The 16,777-nt window shown below is 55.6% G+C and overlaps 1 protein-coding gene across 1 annotated transcript; it reads right to left on the bottom strand.

Annotated features, from left to right (window-relative positions):
* Positions 1–31: 31 nt before the first annotated feature.
* SELENOO (selenoprotein O) lies at positions 32–16,490 on the bottom strand. Its single transcript, NM_001199980.1, is given in 9 exon segments — positions 32–435; positions 511–667; positions 760–945; positions 1,740–1,890; positions 6,600–6,880; positions 7,199–7,329; positions 8,795–8,975; positions 10,952–11,155; positions 15,879–16,490. Coding segments are annotated over 9 exon segments (2,010 nt in total). The 5' UTR covers positions 16,433–16,490; the 3' UTR covers positions 32–270.
* Positions 16,491–16,777: the final 287 nt, after the last annotated feature.

Below are 16,777 nucleotides of genomic sequence, written 5' to 3'. Positions count from 1 at the left end.
GTGGGGGAAGAATGACCACAGAGATGGACCTGAGGGAGTTGCTGGTTTATTTAGGAGCCTGGGTCCAGCCCCCAGGGACCAGGCTGCACTGCTGAGCCGGCCTCAGACAGAGACGGGTCAGGTCCTGACTGGATGTCTCTGCCATCACGGAAAGACAGGTGTGCGTGGGCAGAATCCCCCAGTGTAGAGGGCAGCCCGGCACCGTCTCGGCCACTCAGCAGCACGTGGGGGCCTCGGGAGACTCCAGGGGTGTGGAGCGCGCCGAGGCCGTTATGAAGATCATGTCACGCACAGTTCTGCTGCCCAGAGCGGGGGCTTACTGCTGTAGGAGCGCTGCCTGCTGTCTGCTCCGTCGGCCTCCGTGGCCTCGGCGTCTGTGGCGGCCCCCGCCTCGCAGTGGTAAGGGGTCTCCAGTAGCTTCAGCACCCGCCGCACCTGGAGGATCAGGAGGGTCAGAGGGGTCTGGGGCCGATCCCCTCCCAGGGATCACAGGGACAGGCGTGTGCTTGCCTCTGAGAAGTCCCCGCGCTCGGCAGCCTCGATGGCGTTCTGCGCAATGTAGTTCCTCAGCACGTACTTGGGGTTGTTGGCGTGCATCACGCGCACACGCTCAGCCTGCCAGGCGGCAGCATCCCTGGCGCCTTCCAGGTCCTTGTCCAGCCGGGCTCTGGAATGACATCCGGGCTCTGGAGTCACAGCCGGGCTGGACTTTCCAGCACGTGCCCCGCCGCCCCTGGTGACCATGGACGCAGGGCTCACCTGTATGCCTGTAGCCAGTCAGCCCAGTGGCCCTGGTTCCTGCTCTGCAGGTCTGCTGCACTCAGCTGCTCCAGCCGAGACTGCTGCTCCACACGCTCCAGCTCCCTGGTGATGCCCGCCCGGGTGCCCATAAGCGCGAACAGCTGCGGGTTTGACTGCGCCAGCATCAGCATCATGGATAGCTGCCTGTGGGGAGGCCAGGATGTCCGGGAGGTAGCCCCTGACCGTGTCCCTGCCCTGTAGGCAGCTGCTCCGCCTGCCCCAGGCTGCTCTCACGGCTCACCTAGAGTCCAAGGGCCCAAGCAGCCCGGTCCCCGAGGTCCCTGGAACCCCACTGGCAGGGATGGACCCCAGTGGGCCCACACCAGGCATCCCCATGCTGTCTGCCAAGGCCCTTCGTGGGCCGAGGGGCAGGACCGCTCTGCTGCCCAGGTTTCTGCTGGAGAGTCTCCACCTCCCGAGTTTAATGCTTGTGGGACGGGCACTGCTATTAGCACTTCTCTCATTTCCAGAAGGGTCCAGGTGGGCAGGGGCCAGGCCTTCTCCAGTGGAGGGGGTTTCGTGCTCAGCAGGGCCTGCTGGCCGGTGCTCCCAGCCAACCCCACTGGTCTTGTGTTTTAAGTTAAAAGCAACAATACTTTCCACGTCTCATCCTGCACGTGGGCGGGACTCTTCAGACAGGGCAGCCCTTCCCTTTGGAAGATGGTGTGGGAAGGGTTGACCTCTGGGAGCCCATTCTCCCTAGAAACCCAGAGGCTTTCTCTGAAGCCTCTGCCCCCACACCTGTGTCAGCCTCGCCACCCTCTACTCTGTGACCAACCGGCCCCAGCACCGCAGAGACGCCGTGACTGCATCCGTCCCTGGAGCGGAGCAGCCACCGGGCCCCAGCCAGCTCTGCCTCCAGCTTCTCCTTCGGCCTGTTTCTGATTATGCTTCCTTTTCTGGAAACAAATCCAAGGAAATAGGAACTGAGTACCCACCGGGGATCCATCTGGGGCCGGAAGGCCAGCCTCAGCTCCTCCAGGGAGGCACACTGCTCCATCAGCCTGGCCAGGAATTCCGCCAGGCCTGGCGACTCTGGCTCCACTGGGAAGGAGCTCAGCAAGTAGAAGGTGTTTGTGAAGTCGGCACCTGGAACACAGGCTGCTCAGGGAGCTGGAAGCAGAAGGCCCAGGGTCCCTGTCCTGGTGCCACACAGACCCCCCGCCCCCCTGGCACAGGTGCTGCATGGACCCACCCACATGCTCCACCCCCCACCCCCGGCACGGATCCACACACTCCCCGACCCACACCCTCCACCTGGCACAGTGCCATACAGACCCACACCCTCACCCAAGCACAATGCCACATGGACCCACACCCTCCCCCCAGCACACGTGCCACATGAGCCCCGCTCAGCATTGGTCCTGGGACTCCTGAGCCCTCCACACCCCACTCCTCAGCCTCCACCCATCCACCGCGCAGGCAGCTGCCATTTGCTGACCCTCCAAGTCACCTGTGAAGTAGCCTAATAATGAGAAGGCAGAGGCTGCTGCCCAGCCCTCACATCCTCACAGTCACAACTGCCTGCTTTGGGAGCTAGCGAGTGTTGAGGAGAAGCTGCTGTAACCCGCCTGCAAAAGGCCCAACTTGTGACAGACACTGCGATCCTCCCCCTGACTCTGGAACACGCTGTCTGAAACCACAGTGACCCTAAAACAACGTCTAAAAACAAAACGAGAAGGGAGTCAAAGCAACATACTGCAAAAGAGTCGACTACACACAAAGGTAGCAACGGAGGACGTGAGCGACCAGAAAAATGGCACAAGTTCCCCCTCAGTAACTGCTTTGAAAGTGAATGGACTGATCTCTCCAACAAAAGGCAGACTGGCAAAGTGGGTAAAAAGACGATTTCCATGTTGTCACCACATGATCTGCAAGACGTTCAAAGACACGAACAGGCTGGAAGTGAAAGGATGAAGAAACCCAGGCCAAAGAGTAACCTAAAGAGAGCTGAGGTGACTCTTAAACTCACAGCAGATAAGTTTTCTATTTTTTGAGACGGTGTCTCGCTCTGTTGCTGGGGCTGGAGTGCAGTGGTGCAATCTTGGCTCACTGCAACCTCCGCCTCCCAGGTTCCAGCAATTCTCCTGCCTCAGCCTCCTGAGTAGCTGGGATTACAGGCACCCGCCACCATGCCTGACTTGCTTATTTATTTATTTAGAGACGGAGTCTTGCTCTGTTGCTGGGGCTGCAGTGCAGTGGCGCAATCTCGGCTCACTGCAACCTCCGCCTCCCAGGTTCCAGCAATTCTCCTGCCTCAGCCTCCCGAGTAGCTGGGATTACAGGCACCCGCCACGACGCCTGGCTAATTTTTGTTTTCTGAGATGGAGTCTTGCTCTTGTTGCCCAGGCTGGAGTGCAGTGGCATGATCTCAGCTCACTGCAACCTCCGCCTCTCCTGCCTCAGCCTCCTGAGTAGCTGAGATTACAGGCACCCACCACCATGCCTAGCTAATCTTTGTATTTTTAGTAGAGATGGAGTTTCACCATGTTGGCCAAGCTGGTCTCGAACTCTTGACCTCAGGTGATCTGCCTGCCTCGGCCTCCCAAAGTGTTGGGATTACAGGCATGAGCCACCATGCCCGGCCAGAGAAGATTTTAAATAAAAAATGGTCAGAAGGGCCAGGAAAGGTAGCTCACCCCTGTAATCCCAGCTACTTGGTAGGCTGAGGTGGGAGGATAACTAGAGCACAAGAGGTGGAGGCTGCAGTGAGCCGCGACTGTGCCACTGCATTCCAGCCTGGGCAACAAAGTGAGACACATCCAGCCTCAACAAAAAATTGTTACAAGAGACAGCATTATATATGGATAAAAGAGTCAATTCATCAATAAAAATATAAAAATTATAAACATGCACCCAATAAAAGCCCAAAAATGTAAACGTTGGCAGAATGGAAGGGACAGACAACAAACAGTTCTATCTATAGTAAGAGTTGGAGACTTAAACACACCACTTAATAATGGATAGACCATCTAGGGTTGGGAGCGGTGGCTCATGCCTGTAATCCCAGCACTTTGGGAGGCCGAGGCAGGTGGATCACGAGGTCAGGAGATCGAGACCATCCTGGCTAACATGGTGAAACCCTGTATCTACTAAAAATACAAAAAATTAGTCAGGCGTGGTGGCGGGCGCCTGTAGTCCCAGCTGCTGGGGAGGCTGAGGCAGGAGAATGGTACGAACCTGGGAGGCAGAGCTTGCAGTGAGCCGAGATCGCGCCACTGCACTCCAGCCTGGGTGACAGAGCAAGACTCCGTCTCAAAAAACAAACAAACAAACCATCCAGACAGAAGGTCAATGAGAAATGGAAGACCTGAACAACAGCCTAAATCAAGAAGACCAAACAGGCACATACACGGAACCCTCCACCCAGCAGAACAGAGCACACCGTCTTCTCCAGGGCACACAGGAAGTTCTCCAAGATAAGCCACAAAACAAGTTGTAATAAACCTCAAAAGGCTGACATCTCTAGTCACGATGGAATGAAGCTAGAAATCACTTAAAAACACAACACACTGGTTGGGCGCAGTGGCTCAACCCTGAAATCCCAGCACTTTGGGAGGCTGAGGTGGGCAGATCACTTGCGGTCAGGCGTTGGAGACCAGCCTGGCCAACATGGTGAAGCCTCATCTCTCCTAACAATACAAAAATTAGCTAGGTGTGTTGGAGCATGCCAGTAGTCCCAGCTACTTGGGAGTCTGAAGGAGGAGAATCACTTGAGCCTGGGAGGCGGAGGTTGCAGTGAGCCAAGATCATGCCACTGCACTCCAGCTTGGGCGACAGAGCAAGACTCCGTCTAAAAACCAAAAAAACACAAAACACAACATACCAAAATTGATGGACACAGCAAAAGCAGTGACCAGAAGGACATGCAGTGTAAATGGCTACACTGAAGAAGATCTCCAATCAGTTACCTCACCTCACGCCTAAGGAACTGGATAAAGAAGAGGCAAGATTAGAGGAAGATAATAGACTGAAGAAACAGAGGCACACACTGCATAACTCCACTTACACGAAGGGTTTAGGGCAGTCAGGTTCACAGACTTGGAGCGGAGCGGCTGCCACCAACGGCTGCAGGGAGGGGAATAGGGAGCTGGTAACCAGCTCACACAGGATTTGGGTGGTGGATGTGAACAAGCTCCAGGGCTCAGCTGTACAGCACTGCTCCTGCGTCAGCTATGATGTGCTGTGCACTCCACAATTTAAGAGGGTAGATCCATGTTGTGTTCCTACCACGATAAGATTGTTTGTAAAAAACTGCTACGAACAATTATATACCAAAATTATCTACAAGACCTGGACAAACTACCTGACACAGAAAATTCCTGGAAACATAGATTACCAAAACTGACTCAAGAAGAAAAGAAAATCTAAATTGATGTAAGGCAAGCAAGGAGACTGATCAGTAATCAAGATTTTTCCAACAAAGAAAAGCCCAGGACCAGATGGCTTCACTGGTGAATTCTACCAAATACTCTTAAGAACAAATGGCAATCCTTCTCAAACTTTGAAGAAAAAAATGGAAGATGTGGGAATACCTCCTAACTCACTCTGAGGCCAGCACCACCTTGACATCAAAGCCAAACAGACACTAAAGAAAAAGCAGAACTCTAAGCCAGTATGCCTTACGCATACAGATGCAAAAATCCTCAAAATACTCGCAACATTCAGCATATTAAAATAACTATACAGCATATGGCTGGGTGTGGTGGCTAACGCCTATAATCCCAGTACTTTGGGAGGCTGAGGCGGGCAGATCACCTGAGGTCGGGAGTTCGAGACCGGCCTGACCAACACAGCGAAACCTGTCTCTACTAAAAATACAAAATTAGCCGGGTGTGGTGGTGGGCACCTGTAATCCCAGCTACTTGAGAGACTGAGGCAGGAGAATCGCTTGAACCCAGGAGGCGGAGGTTGCAGTGAGCCAAGATGGTGCCACTGCACTCCAGCCTGGGCAACAAGAGTGAAACTCTGTCTCAAAAAATATTAAAAATAATAGTCATATAGCATATTAAAAATAATCTTATAGCATATTAAAAGGACCAAGTAAAATTTATCCCCAGAATGCAACGAGAGATGAATGAAATAATAAAACCACACGACCATCTTCATTGCAGGAGAAAGCATTTGATAAAATGCAATAGCCTTTCACGGTAAAAGCATTCTGAAAGAAAACTTCAGCATGGTAAAAGTCCACAGCTAACATCACACTCAATGGGTGAAACACTGAACACTTTTCCCTGAAGGTCAGGAACAAGAAAAGGATGCGCATCTCAGCTACTTCTATTCAACATACATGTCCTAGCTAGTGCAACCCAGTGAGTCACCCACACGACCCAGCAATCCTACCACCTGTCCACCCCACGGAACCGAAAGAGGGAATCAGAGATCTTTGCATTCGCTTTCACAGCAGCACGGCATACAATGCACCGTACGCAACAGCCAGAAGAGGAACACGTACGCCAGTATGTCATGGATAAGCAAACTGCGGCCTGTCCACACAATGGGATGCTTCTCAGCCTTCAAATGGAATAAAATCCTGATACGGACCTGGGTGAACATTGAGGACCTTATGCTAAGTGAAATAAGCAGTCACCACAGAACAAGCACTGTATGACTCCACTCGCAGCAGGTCCCTAGATTCACCAAATCATAAAGACAGAGAGTAGAATGGGGGTGCCAGGGGTGGGGCGGGCCCAGGGAGTGACTGTGCACTTGGAACCTGGAAGCTGGAAGGTAAACCATCTCTAACCACAACAGCACAGGAGGCGCCTCGCTGCAGGCACGGCTGGGTCACTCACCAGTCAGGTGCATGGTCTCCAGGAGCTTGGACACCAGCACCCTGTCTTCCTCCAGCTCCACCTGCACGAGGCCCAGCTTCCTGCGCATCTTCTGCAGGTAGTGCCTTTGGAACTCGGCGTCAAACTCATCGGCCAGGATGGCCTCACCCAGCTCCAGCGGCAGCTCTGGCTGCAGGGCCTCAGCCAGCTTCCGCAGGTTCCACCTGCACACCTCGGGCTGCTTGCTGTATGCATAGCGGCCGGTGTTGTCAGAGGCATTGCACACGTGGTCGGGGTCATACCTGCCACACGGGGCAAGAGAGCCATGCCCTGCCTGAGAGGAAGTTCCCAGGAGATGGTGCAGGCACCCTGGAGGGGAGGCCCAGGGGAAGTTCCCACGTGGCCGTGGCTCTCTGTCCCTGTCCCACAGGGGTCCTGTCTCACCAGCCCCTGGCCAAGGCCTCCGGGATTGCCCTGGACTCTCTACTTCCTACATCAGCTCCCAGCCCCGTCGGCTCCCCCTCAGGCATCATGGGCCAGTGCCTGGGGGCAGCAGGTTTCATGCAGCCCACACCCCCAGCCCTGGGGCCTGCACTTTGCTGGGCCCCAGGGCCACTTACCTGTCCAGGAAGCCAAAGGGCCCGTAGTCGATGGTGAGACCCAGGATGCTCATGTTGTCGGTGTTGAGCACGCCGTGGCAGAAGCCCACACACTGCCACTCGGCCACCATCCGCGCCGTGCGCCGCGTCACCTGGGGCGGGACAGTGTGCTTGCTTCCTCCTCGGGGTCCTGCCCAGACCTCCCCACTCGTGTCCATCCTTCCCCTCCCTGAAACCAGCTGTGCTTCGCTGAGTGGCTCTCACTCCGGTATTTCTGGGCTATCTGTCCTGATGTCCTGTCACCGCCTCAACCACAAGGTGGCGATGAAGAGTGCGTTGCACTCACAGCATCCACTCTTTAATATACTCACAAAATTTGGCTTTTACCCAAACTAGAAAAATCAGGGAACCCCAGACTCAGGCCCAGTAGAGACCCCAAAGAAGCAAAGAAGGGTCAGTTCACTGAGGGGCCACACCTGCCCCAGGGCCAGGCCACTGTCCATCCTGGTGCCACCACCACCCTGCTGGCCTAGCCCCCCTAACCAGACAGCAGTCCTCACCCAGCCCAGCACCGGTAACCTTGAGAATAGGGGCCAATCAACAGGGGGGCCAGGAGGCCCCAAGGTGCAGGGTGCACTGAGGGCCCCACTGGCCCTGCTGAACACAGGCCTGACAGGCCTGACACCACCTCTCTCCTGCAAGGCCACCGACGCTCCTGGGAGGCAGAGTGCCTGCGTCACTGGCAGAAGACTGAGGCTCAGAGGGGCAGAGTGACCTGCCTTGACCACCCACGCACATCTATGCCGGAGCACCAGGCTGCCCCCAGCAGCTCCTCCGGGCCTTCTGCAGCCCCATCACCCACCCACATGGAACATGGCTGGGGTGGACTGAAGGGATGGAGCTGGGGCAGGACACAGCCCTAGGAGCATCTGCCTGGCGCCAGCTTCTGCTGACGGCAGCTCAACAGCCCCCAGCCACGTGGCAAAGAGGGTCCCCATGCAGCCCTGGCTGCAGCTGCTCCAGGGGTGGCCTGAAACTTCTCAAAGAAGATGCTGTGTCCGGCCCCCCTGAACCCCCACTTGGCCTGACCCCACTGATGCTGCAGGCCCCCAGCCCAGCCAGGTGAGGTGCTGGGTTCCCCCACCATGTGCTGGATGCCCTGTGACAAGGACGATGCCGTCAAGCCACGTGGGATGTCTGTGGTGTCCGTGGGGCGGGGACCCAGACCCCAGGTGGGCACTCAGCATCTCCCCAGTCAGGACCTGGCTGGCTGCCCTGGGCATCAAGACGTATCGACCCACGTGGGAGGTGCCCAGCCCATGGGGCTTCCACCCAAGCCAGCTCCCACCCTGCACCCCCACCCCAAGCTGGCCCTGCAGGGATACCAGTAGGAGAGCACGCCCAGGGCCCCCAACGCCACTGAGCCCAGGGGAGTTTCAGGTTTGTCCCAGGGCCCGAGCACACATGATGGGGTTTGCGGACAGGAGCGGGAGCTCAGAGAAGGGCGGGGAGGCTGGGTAAAAGCCTTTGTCCCCCGGCCAAAATGGGGGTGTCTTCAGCACAGGTGGGGACACCCAGCACCCACCCGCAGGGAGGGGCAGCGTGCGGCCCACTGACCTCCCGGAAGAAGGCGGCGTTCCTCTGCACGTTGTTGCTGGCATGAGCAGCCTGGATCTCGGGGTAAAAGGAGCTGATGACATAGTCGAGCAGCTGCACTCGAATGTCGTTCCTCCCCACGCTGGGGCCTGCACGCCCTGTGTGCTCATCTGCAGACTTAAAAATCTCAAAGGATCCAAACCTGGAGGGAAGACCCGAGGGGTCAACAGGTCAAACCTGACCCCAACCACTTGTGAAAATAAGAAAAAGAAAAAGACGTTGTTGTGGCTATTTTTTTTTTTTTTTGAGACGAGTCTCTCTTGTTGCCCAGGCTGGAGTGCAGTGGCGCGATCTCGCCTCACCACAACCTCGAACTTCTGGGTTCAAGTGATTCTACTGCCTCAGCCTCCCGAGTACCTGGGATTACAGGCACACGCCACCACGCCCAGCTAATTTTTGTATTTTTAGTAGAGACAGGGTTTCACCATGTTGGTCAGGCTGGTCTCAAACTCCTGACCTCATGATCCACCTGCCTCGGCCTCCCAAAGTGCTGGGATGACAGGCGTGAGCCACCGCGCCTGGCCTGTTGTGGCTGCTAAATCATGCAGCCCTACAGCAGAAAGAGAACCTTGATTAAAACAAAAGCAACCAACCAACCAGAAGGCACCACAGCTTTACCTGACACAAACGCAGACATATTCCACTTTTGGTCAACATCCAGCCACTGACCAGGCCTGTCTCCACAGTCTGGGGCACGTGCGGGGGAGGCCCATGGGTCTAGAAACCACCAAGGCCCCTGCACTCCCACCCCAACCCCACGAGGAGGGTTTTCGGCAGGTCTTACACATGGAGGGGCGTGGCCTGCCACTGCGTCCTCGGGGAGGGGACGCAAAGGAGAGTCAGCTGCTATGGACACACATCTGTGAGGGCTCAGCAGCAGCCGTCCCCCAGGGTGACTGTCCCCCAGGGGACATTGTCACAACTGGGGTTACTACTGGCAACCAGCGGGCCCAGGGCAGGGATGCTGCATGCCACACAGGACGGACTTCACATCGATGCCAACATTGCCGCTGGGCAGAGCCTCAGAGGAAGTCGTGGCCCCAGATCCTTCCTATCCCCCTGCAGGGCAAGAAAAGCCAGAGGCCCACAGGCAGCCTCAGGGGTGGGCGGCTGGTGTCCCGGGCAGGACGGGGCCGCAAGACCAACAGACAACTCTACATTCAGGTGTTCAGGAGGAAGTGCTAGACGCCAGGTGGCAAGGTGACATCAAAAACCGATGGCTGGGGGCCGGGCGCCTATAATTCCAGCACTTTGGGAGGCCAAGATGGGTGAATCACCAGAGGTCAGGAGTTCGAGACCAGCCTGGCCAACATGGAGAAACCCTGTCTGTACTAAAAATACAAAAATTAGCTGGACGTGGTGGCGCACGTCTGGAACCCCAGCTACTTGGGAGGCTGAGGTAGGAGAATCGCTTGAACCTGGGAGGTGGAGGTTGCAGTGAGCCAAGATCACGCCACTGCACTCCAGCCTGGGTGACAGAGCGATACTCCGTCTCAAAAAAAAAAGAAAAGAAAACTGATAACTGATGGCTCACATCAGACAGGAGCCAGCCCAGGACTCCAGACCAACGAGCAACTGGACCATCAGATCAGAAAGCCCGAGCAGGACACCACGCACAGCTTGCAGCTCCTGCTTCTTCAGTGGCCATTTCCTCAGTCAAGTCTAAGTAGTTCCTTGTCATAAACTGCAGCCAACAGCTCTGGACACTGTCCCCAGCCTCAGGCTCAGGGACCCCCTCCTCCCCAGAAGCACCAGGCAGGGACCCTTCTCTGGTGCCTGTGGCCCTGGACCCCCCTGCTGGTGCTTTGAGATACGCCAGCTCCCGCAGGGCCATCTCTGGCTGCAACGAGGGCCTGGACGGGCATGTGGGAGGGCTCAGCACAAGTGTCCCAACGGAGCACCAAATGCCTTTGCACTCAGATCCCTCCCAGTGGGCGTGACGCAGCTACTTCACGGACAGGCAGCTTCTGAGGCTGCCAGGGACAGGCTGGACTTTCAGAAGAGGCCAAGGCGGTCATCTGGGTTTGTTTCTACCAGAATCCTAGCAGCACAGGCCCAAATCTCCTAGGACTCTATAAGCAAGTGCGTGTGAACAGGCCGAAAGGACCCCGGCATTACCTTATGAAAGTGGAAGCTACACGCAACACAACCGTGCATTGTTCATATTTGGGATTACCATCATAGAACACGTCGCGCACCACCGTGGACTCGGACGTGACGCAGGCGCCGGCCCGTGTGGTGGGGATTCCCAGGTGGAACATGGCTTCGCTGCACAGGAACTCCCGGATGCTTGACCGTAGGACCTTGCGACCGTCGGCCTGTCTGAAACCAAACACAGAGTTCACTACGTGGGCCTGTCAGGAGTCACCCAACACCAGGATTCCGGGCAGCACACGGAAAGGAGGGAACGCGTGTAACGTGAGCAGCTTGCACGTCCTTGAAAACCGCCCGTCCCAGGTGACATCAGGTGCCTTGTGAGCCTCCAACACTGCCCAGTTCCAGCAACCGCACACCCCAGCAGGTTGTCGGCACAGCCTCTGGTAAAAATGGGCCTGAACACATGCAGCCGCGTCTTCCTGCCGAGGACGAGGGTTCCGCAGCAGAAGCCAGGACTGTGTGACTGCACAGCGGGGACAAAGGGCCTGGGGCAGCCCTGCCCCATGGGACACAACAGCCTTTGCACCGGGACGGGCGCCCAGGTACGGGCCAGCCAAGGAATGAGCTCCTCTGTGCCTGCCGGAGCCCCCACACCTACAGTGGGGGGAGGCAGGGCAGAGAAGCCAGCTGCCCACCCTGCAAAACCCACCCCTCGAGGCTCCAACAGCGCCGGCCTCAGGCCACTCAGCCACTTCTGACCCCCAGGTCTCGCATTCCCTTCCCCACAGGTCTTCAGGTCCCTGGCCTCGGCCAGGCATGGGGAAGGGGATGTGAGCTCTGAGGGCCAGATAACTGCCCCCTTTTTCTTCAGTTATTTTCCCTGTGGTAAAATACACATAAAATAAATTTACCATCTTAAACCACTTTTTTTTTGTTTTTTAAAGACAGGGTCTCACTCTGTCACTTGGCCTGGTATGCAGAGGCACAAACCTGGCTCGCTGCAGCACCACCCTCTCCCTCAGCCTGCCAAGCAGATGGGACCACAGGCAATGCCGCCAGGCTCTGCTAATTCTTGTCTTACTTTTTGTAAAGACGGGGTTTCATTATGTTGCCCAGGCTAGTCTTGAACTCCTGGGCTCAAGCGATCCTCTCACCTTGGCCTCCCAAAAGTGCTAGGATTACAGGCACGAGCCACTGCGCCCGGCCCATCTTAGCCATTTATAAGTGTACAGATCAGTGCTATTAAATAAGTTCATAATGTTGCACAACCATCACCCCCATCCATGTCCAGAAATCTGTCTTGTGAAATTGAAACTTTGTCCCTATTAAACACTAGCTCCCGATTCCTTTACTCCCTCCAGCCCCTGGGACCCAGAAACTGACTTTGTCCCCATTGAACACTGGCTCCCGATTCCTCTACTCCCTCCAGCCCCTGGCACCCACCATTCTACTTTGTCTTTATGAATGTAGCTCTCTAGGTACCTCATGTAAGTGGGATCACCCAGGATTTGTCTCTCTGTGACCAGCTTATTTCACTGCATGACGTCCTCAAGGTTCATCCGTGTTGTAGCATATCAGCATCTTCTTTCTTAAGGATGAATAATACTCCACTGTATGTACAGATCACATTTAATCCATTCACCTGCTGATAGATACTTGTTCTGCCTTTTGGCTATGAATATCGGTATACAAATCTCCTTGAGATCCTGCTCTTGGGGATATACCCAGAAGCAGAACTGCTGAATCATGTGATTTGAGGAACTTCCACACTGTTTTCCACAGCAACTATATCATTTTACATTCCTACCAACAGTGCAGAAGGGTTCCAATTTCTCCACAGCCTCAACACTTTTTAACTTACATTTTTTTTTTTTTTTTTTTTTGAGACAGGGTCTCACTCTGTCACCCAGGGACAGTGGCGTGATCTTGGCTCACTGCAACCTCTGCCTCCTGGGTTCAAGTGATTCTCCTGCCTCAGCCTCCCAGGTAGCTGGGATCACAGGCACGCTCCACCACGCCTGGCTAATTTTTGTATTTTTTGTAGAGATGGGGTTTCACCATGTTGGCCAGGCTGGTCTCAAACTCCTGACCTCAAGTGATCCACCCACCTTAGCCTCCCAAAGGGCTGGGATTACAGGCGTGAGCCACTGTGCGGACCAACCTTTTATTTTTCTGAGACGGAGTCTTGCCCTGTCGCCCAGGCTGGAGTGCAGTGGCGCGATCTCAGCTCACTGCAAGCTCCGCCTCCTGGGTTTAAGCAATTCTCTGCCTCAGCCTCCCGAGTAGCTGGGACTACAGGTGCCCACCACCACGCCCAGGTCAACCTTTTAATTTTTTAAATAATTGCCATCCTAATGGGTATGAGGTGCTATCCCACTGTAGTTCCGGTTTGCACTTCTCTAATGATTAATGATGTTGAGCATCTTTTCACGTGTTATAAACTTTTCATGTGCTTACTGGCCAAATCTTCTTTGAAGAAATGTCTATTCAAATACTTGTCCATTTTTGAATTTTTTTTTTCCTGTTGTTAAGTTTTGGGAGTTCTCTGTATATTCTGGATATTAATCACTTATCAGATATATGAATTGCAAATATTTCCTCCCATTCTGTGGGCTGCATTTTTACTGTTAATACTGTATTTTTATGCCTAATTTTTAAAGTGTTCATGAAGTCCTGTTTGCCTATTTCTTTAGTTGCCTGTGCCTTTTGTGTCACAGCCAAGAAATCGCTGCCAAATCCAGTCTCATGAAGCATTTTCCCTATTTTCTCTAAGAGTTTTAGCTCTTATGTTTAGATCTTTGGTCCACTCTTCAGTTAACTTTGTTCATGGTGTAGGTAAGGACCCAGCTTCATTCTTTTGCATGAGGATCCAGTTTTCCCAGCACCACTTGTTGAAAAGTCTTTCTCCATCGAATGGTCTCAGCACACTTGTTGAAAATTTGCTGACCATATATGTGAAGGTTTATTTCTAGGCTCTTTATTCCATCCCACTGGTCTATGTCTATCCTTATGCCAGTGCCATACTGTTTTGCTGACTGCGGCTTTGTAGTAAGTTTTGAAATCAGGAAGCATGAGTCCTCCAACTTTCTTCAAGATTGTTTTGTCCATTCAGGGTCCCTTGAGATTCCATATGAATTGTATTACTTTTCGAGACAGGGTCTCACTCTGTCATCCAGGCTGGAGTGCAATGGGATAATCACAGCTCACTGCAGCCTTGAATCCTGGGCTCAAGTGATTCTTCCACCTCAGTCTCCTGAGTAGCTGCAATTAGAAGCACACGCCACCATGCCCAGCTAAGAAAAAAATATATTTTTTGAAGAGACAGGGTCTTGCTGTTTCCCCAGGCTGGTCTCCAACTCCTGGCCTTAAGCAATCCTCCTGCCTTGGCCTCCCAAAGTGCTGGGATTACAGGAGTGAGCCACTGCACCTGACCCCATGTGAATTTTAAAATTGGTTTTTCTATTTTTGCAAAAACTGTCATTGGTATTTTGATAGGGACTATACTGAATCTCTTCAAAGAGTACTGTTGTCTTTCTAATATTAAGTTATCCAACCCACGAACAAGGGATGTTTCCATTTATTTTTCTTTACTTTCTTTCAGTAATGTCTTTCAGTTTTCTTCCTTCTCACAGCCACTTCAAGTCTCTTCCTTCTCACAGCCACTTCAGACGTTAGCCTCAATTTCAGAGAACTGGTGGGGCCAGGGACCCCAGGACACGTGTGGGGATGACAGGCAGGGCCTGAGTAAAGGTCAAAGGACTCCTTAATTTTTAGGAGAAAATATATTCTAGCAGACCTTAGGTCTGAAAGCACTGAGTTAATACTCAAGTCTTCAAATATAAAAAGTGTCTTCCAGAAACAGATTACTCTCATTAAAAAAACTGCCTTTATAACTTAAAATATCACCAAAAACGAAAACATAAAGTTTAAGATGTTCGCCAAAAAGAAAAAGAAAAATTAAAAAAAAAAATGCTCTCAGGACAAGCAGGCCCCAGGCTGAGCAGCATTTCCACCACGTTCCAAGGGTCAGAAACGCTCCCGTGGGCGGCCGGTGCTGTCAACTCTAAGCAGGTCGCTGGGGGTGGGGAGGGAGGGCCAGGTTGCCCTCAGACACAGAACAGAACGGATTTGGAGACGGGGGAGTGAGGAAGACCCCCAGTCTGAGGAGCTTGCTTGGGAGACGGAGCCCCGGGGAAGGGATGCTGAGGGACAGAGGGTATTTCAGGCGCTGGAGGGGGAGGTGATGAGAGCACAGGGAGGGGCCGGATGAGATGCGGGTTTAGCATTTCTCTGAACATAAAATGTACACTTCTGGGTATTGTTTTCCTAATCATTCACAAAAGCAGTAAAGAATATGGAGTAAGTACATTGTTTAGTGGAAAAGAGCAGAACAGACTGAAGTGCTGTCTGTACACAGGAGGCAGGTGGCGCGTGCACGGCTCCCCGGTGGGCCTGGCGGCATCTGGACCCCGATCCTGCCTTAGACCACCTGTGTGCCCCCCCACAGAAATCTAAACGATGCCCACCTCACTTCGGGGTTAAAAAGGGCTGCCCGCAGGGAAGTCAGGGCCAGGCCTCCGTGAAGTCAGTCGCAGAGCGAGGCTGCTGGACGAAGCGGCCAGCCCCACGAGCGATCGGAGGAAGGCTGGGGACCTGCGGGGTTAGGGTTAGGGTTAGCCTAACCTCTCATCCCGGCTCCCGCCCCTGGGTTTGGAGCCCCAGCGAACGTGGGTAAACATGAGCGGCGTCACTGGTGGAGCTGACTCCAAGGTCCTCGGCGGGTTGATGAGCACAGGGCGCGGGCGGCTGCCAGCACCGCGCTCCCGCGGGTGGAGGGGAGGCCCCACTTGGCAGTAGCCGCCGGACGCCCCCAACACCGCGCCGGGCGGAGGGCAGGGGCGCCCCGGCGGGGAGGACCCACCCGCGCCCCTCGCCCGCCCCGGCCCACCTGGAGAAGGGCGTGGGCCCGGCGCCCTTGAGCTGCAGCTCCCAGCGCTCGCCGGTCGCCGTGCACACCTCGCCCAGGTACATGGCGGCGCCGTCGCCCAGCTGCCCGGCGAACTGGCCGAACTGGTGGCCGCAGTAGCAGTGCGCGGCGGGCTCGGCGCCCGGCAGGAGCGCGTTGCCGCTGAAGAACAGCGCGGCCTCGGCCTCGGCCTCGCGCGCGGGCGGCGCGCCCAGGCCCAGCAGCGCCAGCGCGGGCTCCGACAGCGCCACGAGGCGCGGCTGCCGCAGCGGGGTGGGCTGCACGCGGGTGAAGCAGGCCCCGGGCACCGGCCGCGGCGCGGACGGGGCGCCCTCGGGACCAGGCGGCGGCGCCTCCACGGGCAGCGCGCGCAGGGCGCGGTTGTCGAAGCGTAGCCCCGCCAGCCAGCGAGGCGCAGGCTCCATGGCGGCGCCCGACAAGGTAGAGCGGAGCGCGGGCGACGGGCGACAGCGGCCGAGGGGCAACAGTCGGGCAGCCGCGAGCAAAGCGCCGAGCGCTGCCCTGTACGCGGCCATCTGCCGCGCCTCTCCCGCCGGAAGCCAGCCTGCCCCGCCCGGAAACCCCGCCCCGCGCGTCCCGCAACCCAATCGCCAGTGGGAGTGTGTGGGGCGGGGGGGGGCGCGGTTGGCTGGCCGGGCTGTAATTGGCTGCCTCGTCCGTCTGTCCGTATCTCCCGGCCGGAGGGTCGGAGGCGTCCGGGGTGGCTGCCGGCGTCACAGGGCGCGCGCTGCCGCGAACGGGGTGACAGATGGGAACGCCTCCGAGACCGCCAGCGACGACCCCTCTCGGGCAGCCCAGGATTTCCTCGGCTGCACCGGCGCCGGCAGCGGGGACCGAGGCCCGCGTCCGTTCGGGTCGGG

This window comes from Pongo abelii, chromosome 23 (assembly GCF_028885655.2).
Source record: "Pongo abelii isolate AG06213 chromosome 23, NHGRI_mPonAbe1-v2.0_pri, whole genome shotgun sequence".
Taxonomy (NCBI): domain Eukaryota; kingdom Metazoa; phylum Chordata; class Mammalia; order Primates; family Hominidae; genus Pongo; species Pongo abelii.
Note: the sequence above shows the minus strand (reverse complement) of the source record. Positions and strands in the feature narration are given on the sequence as shown.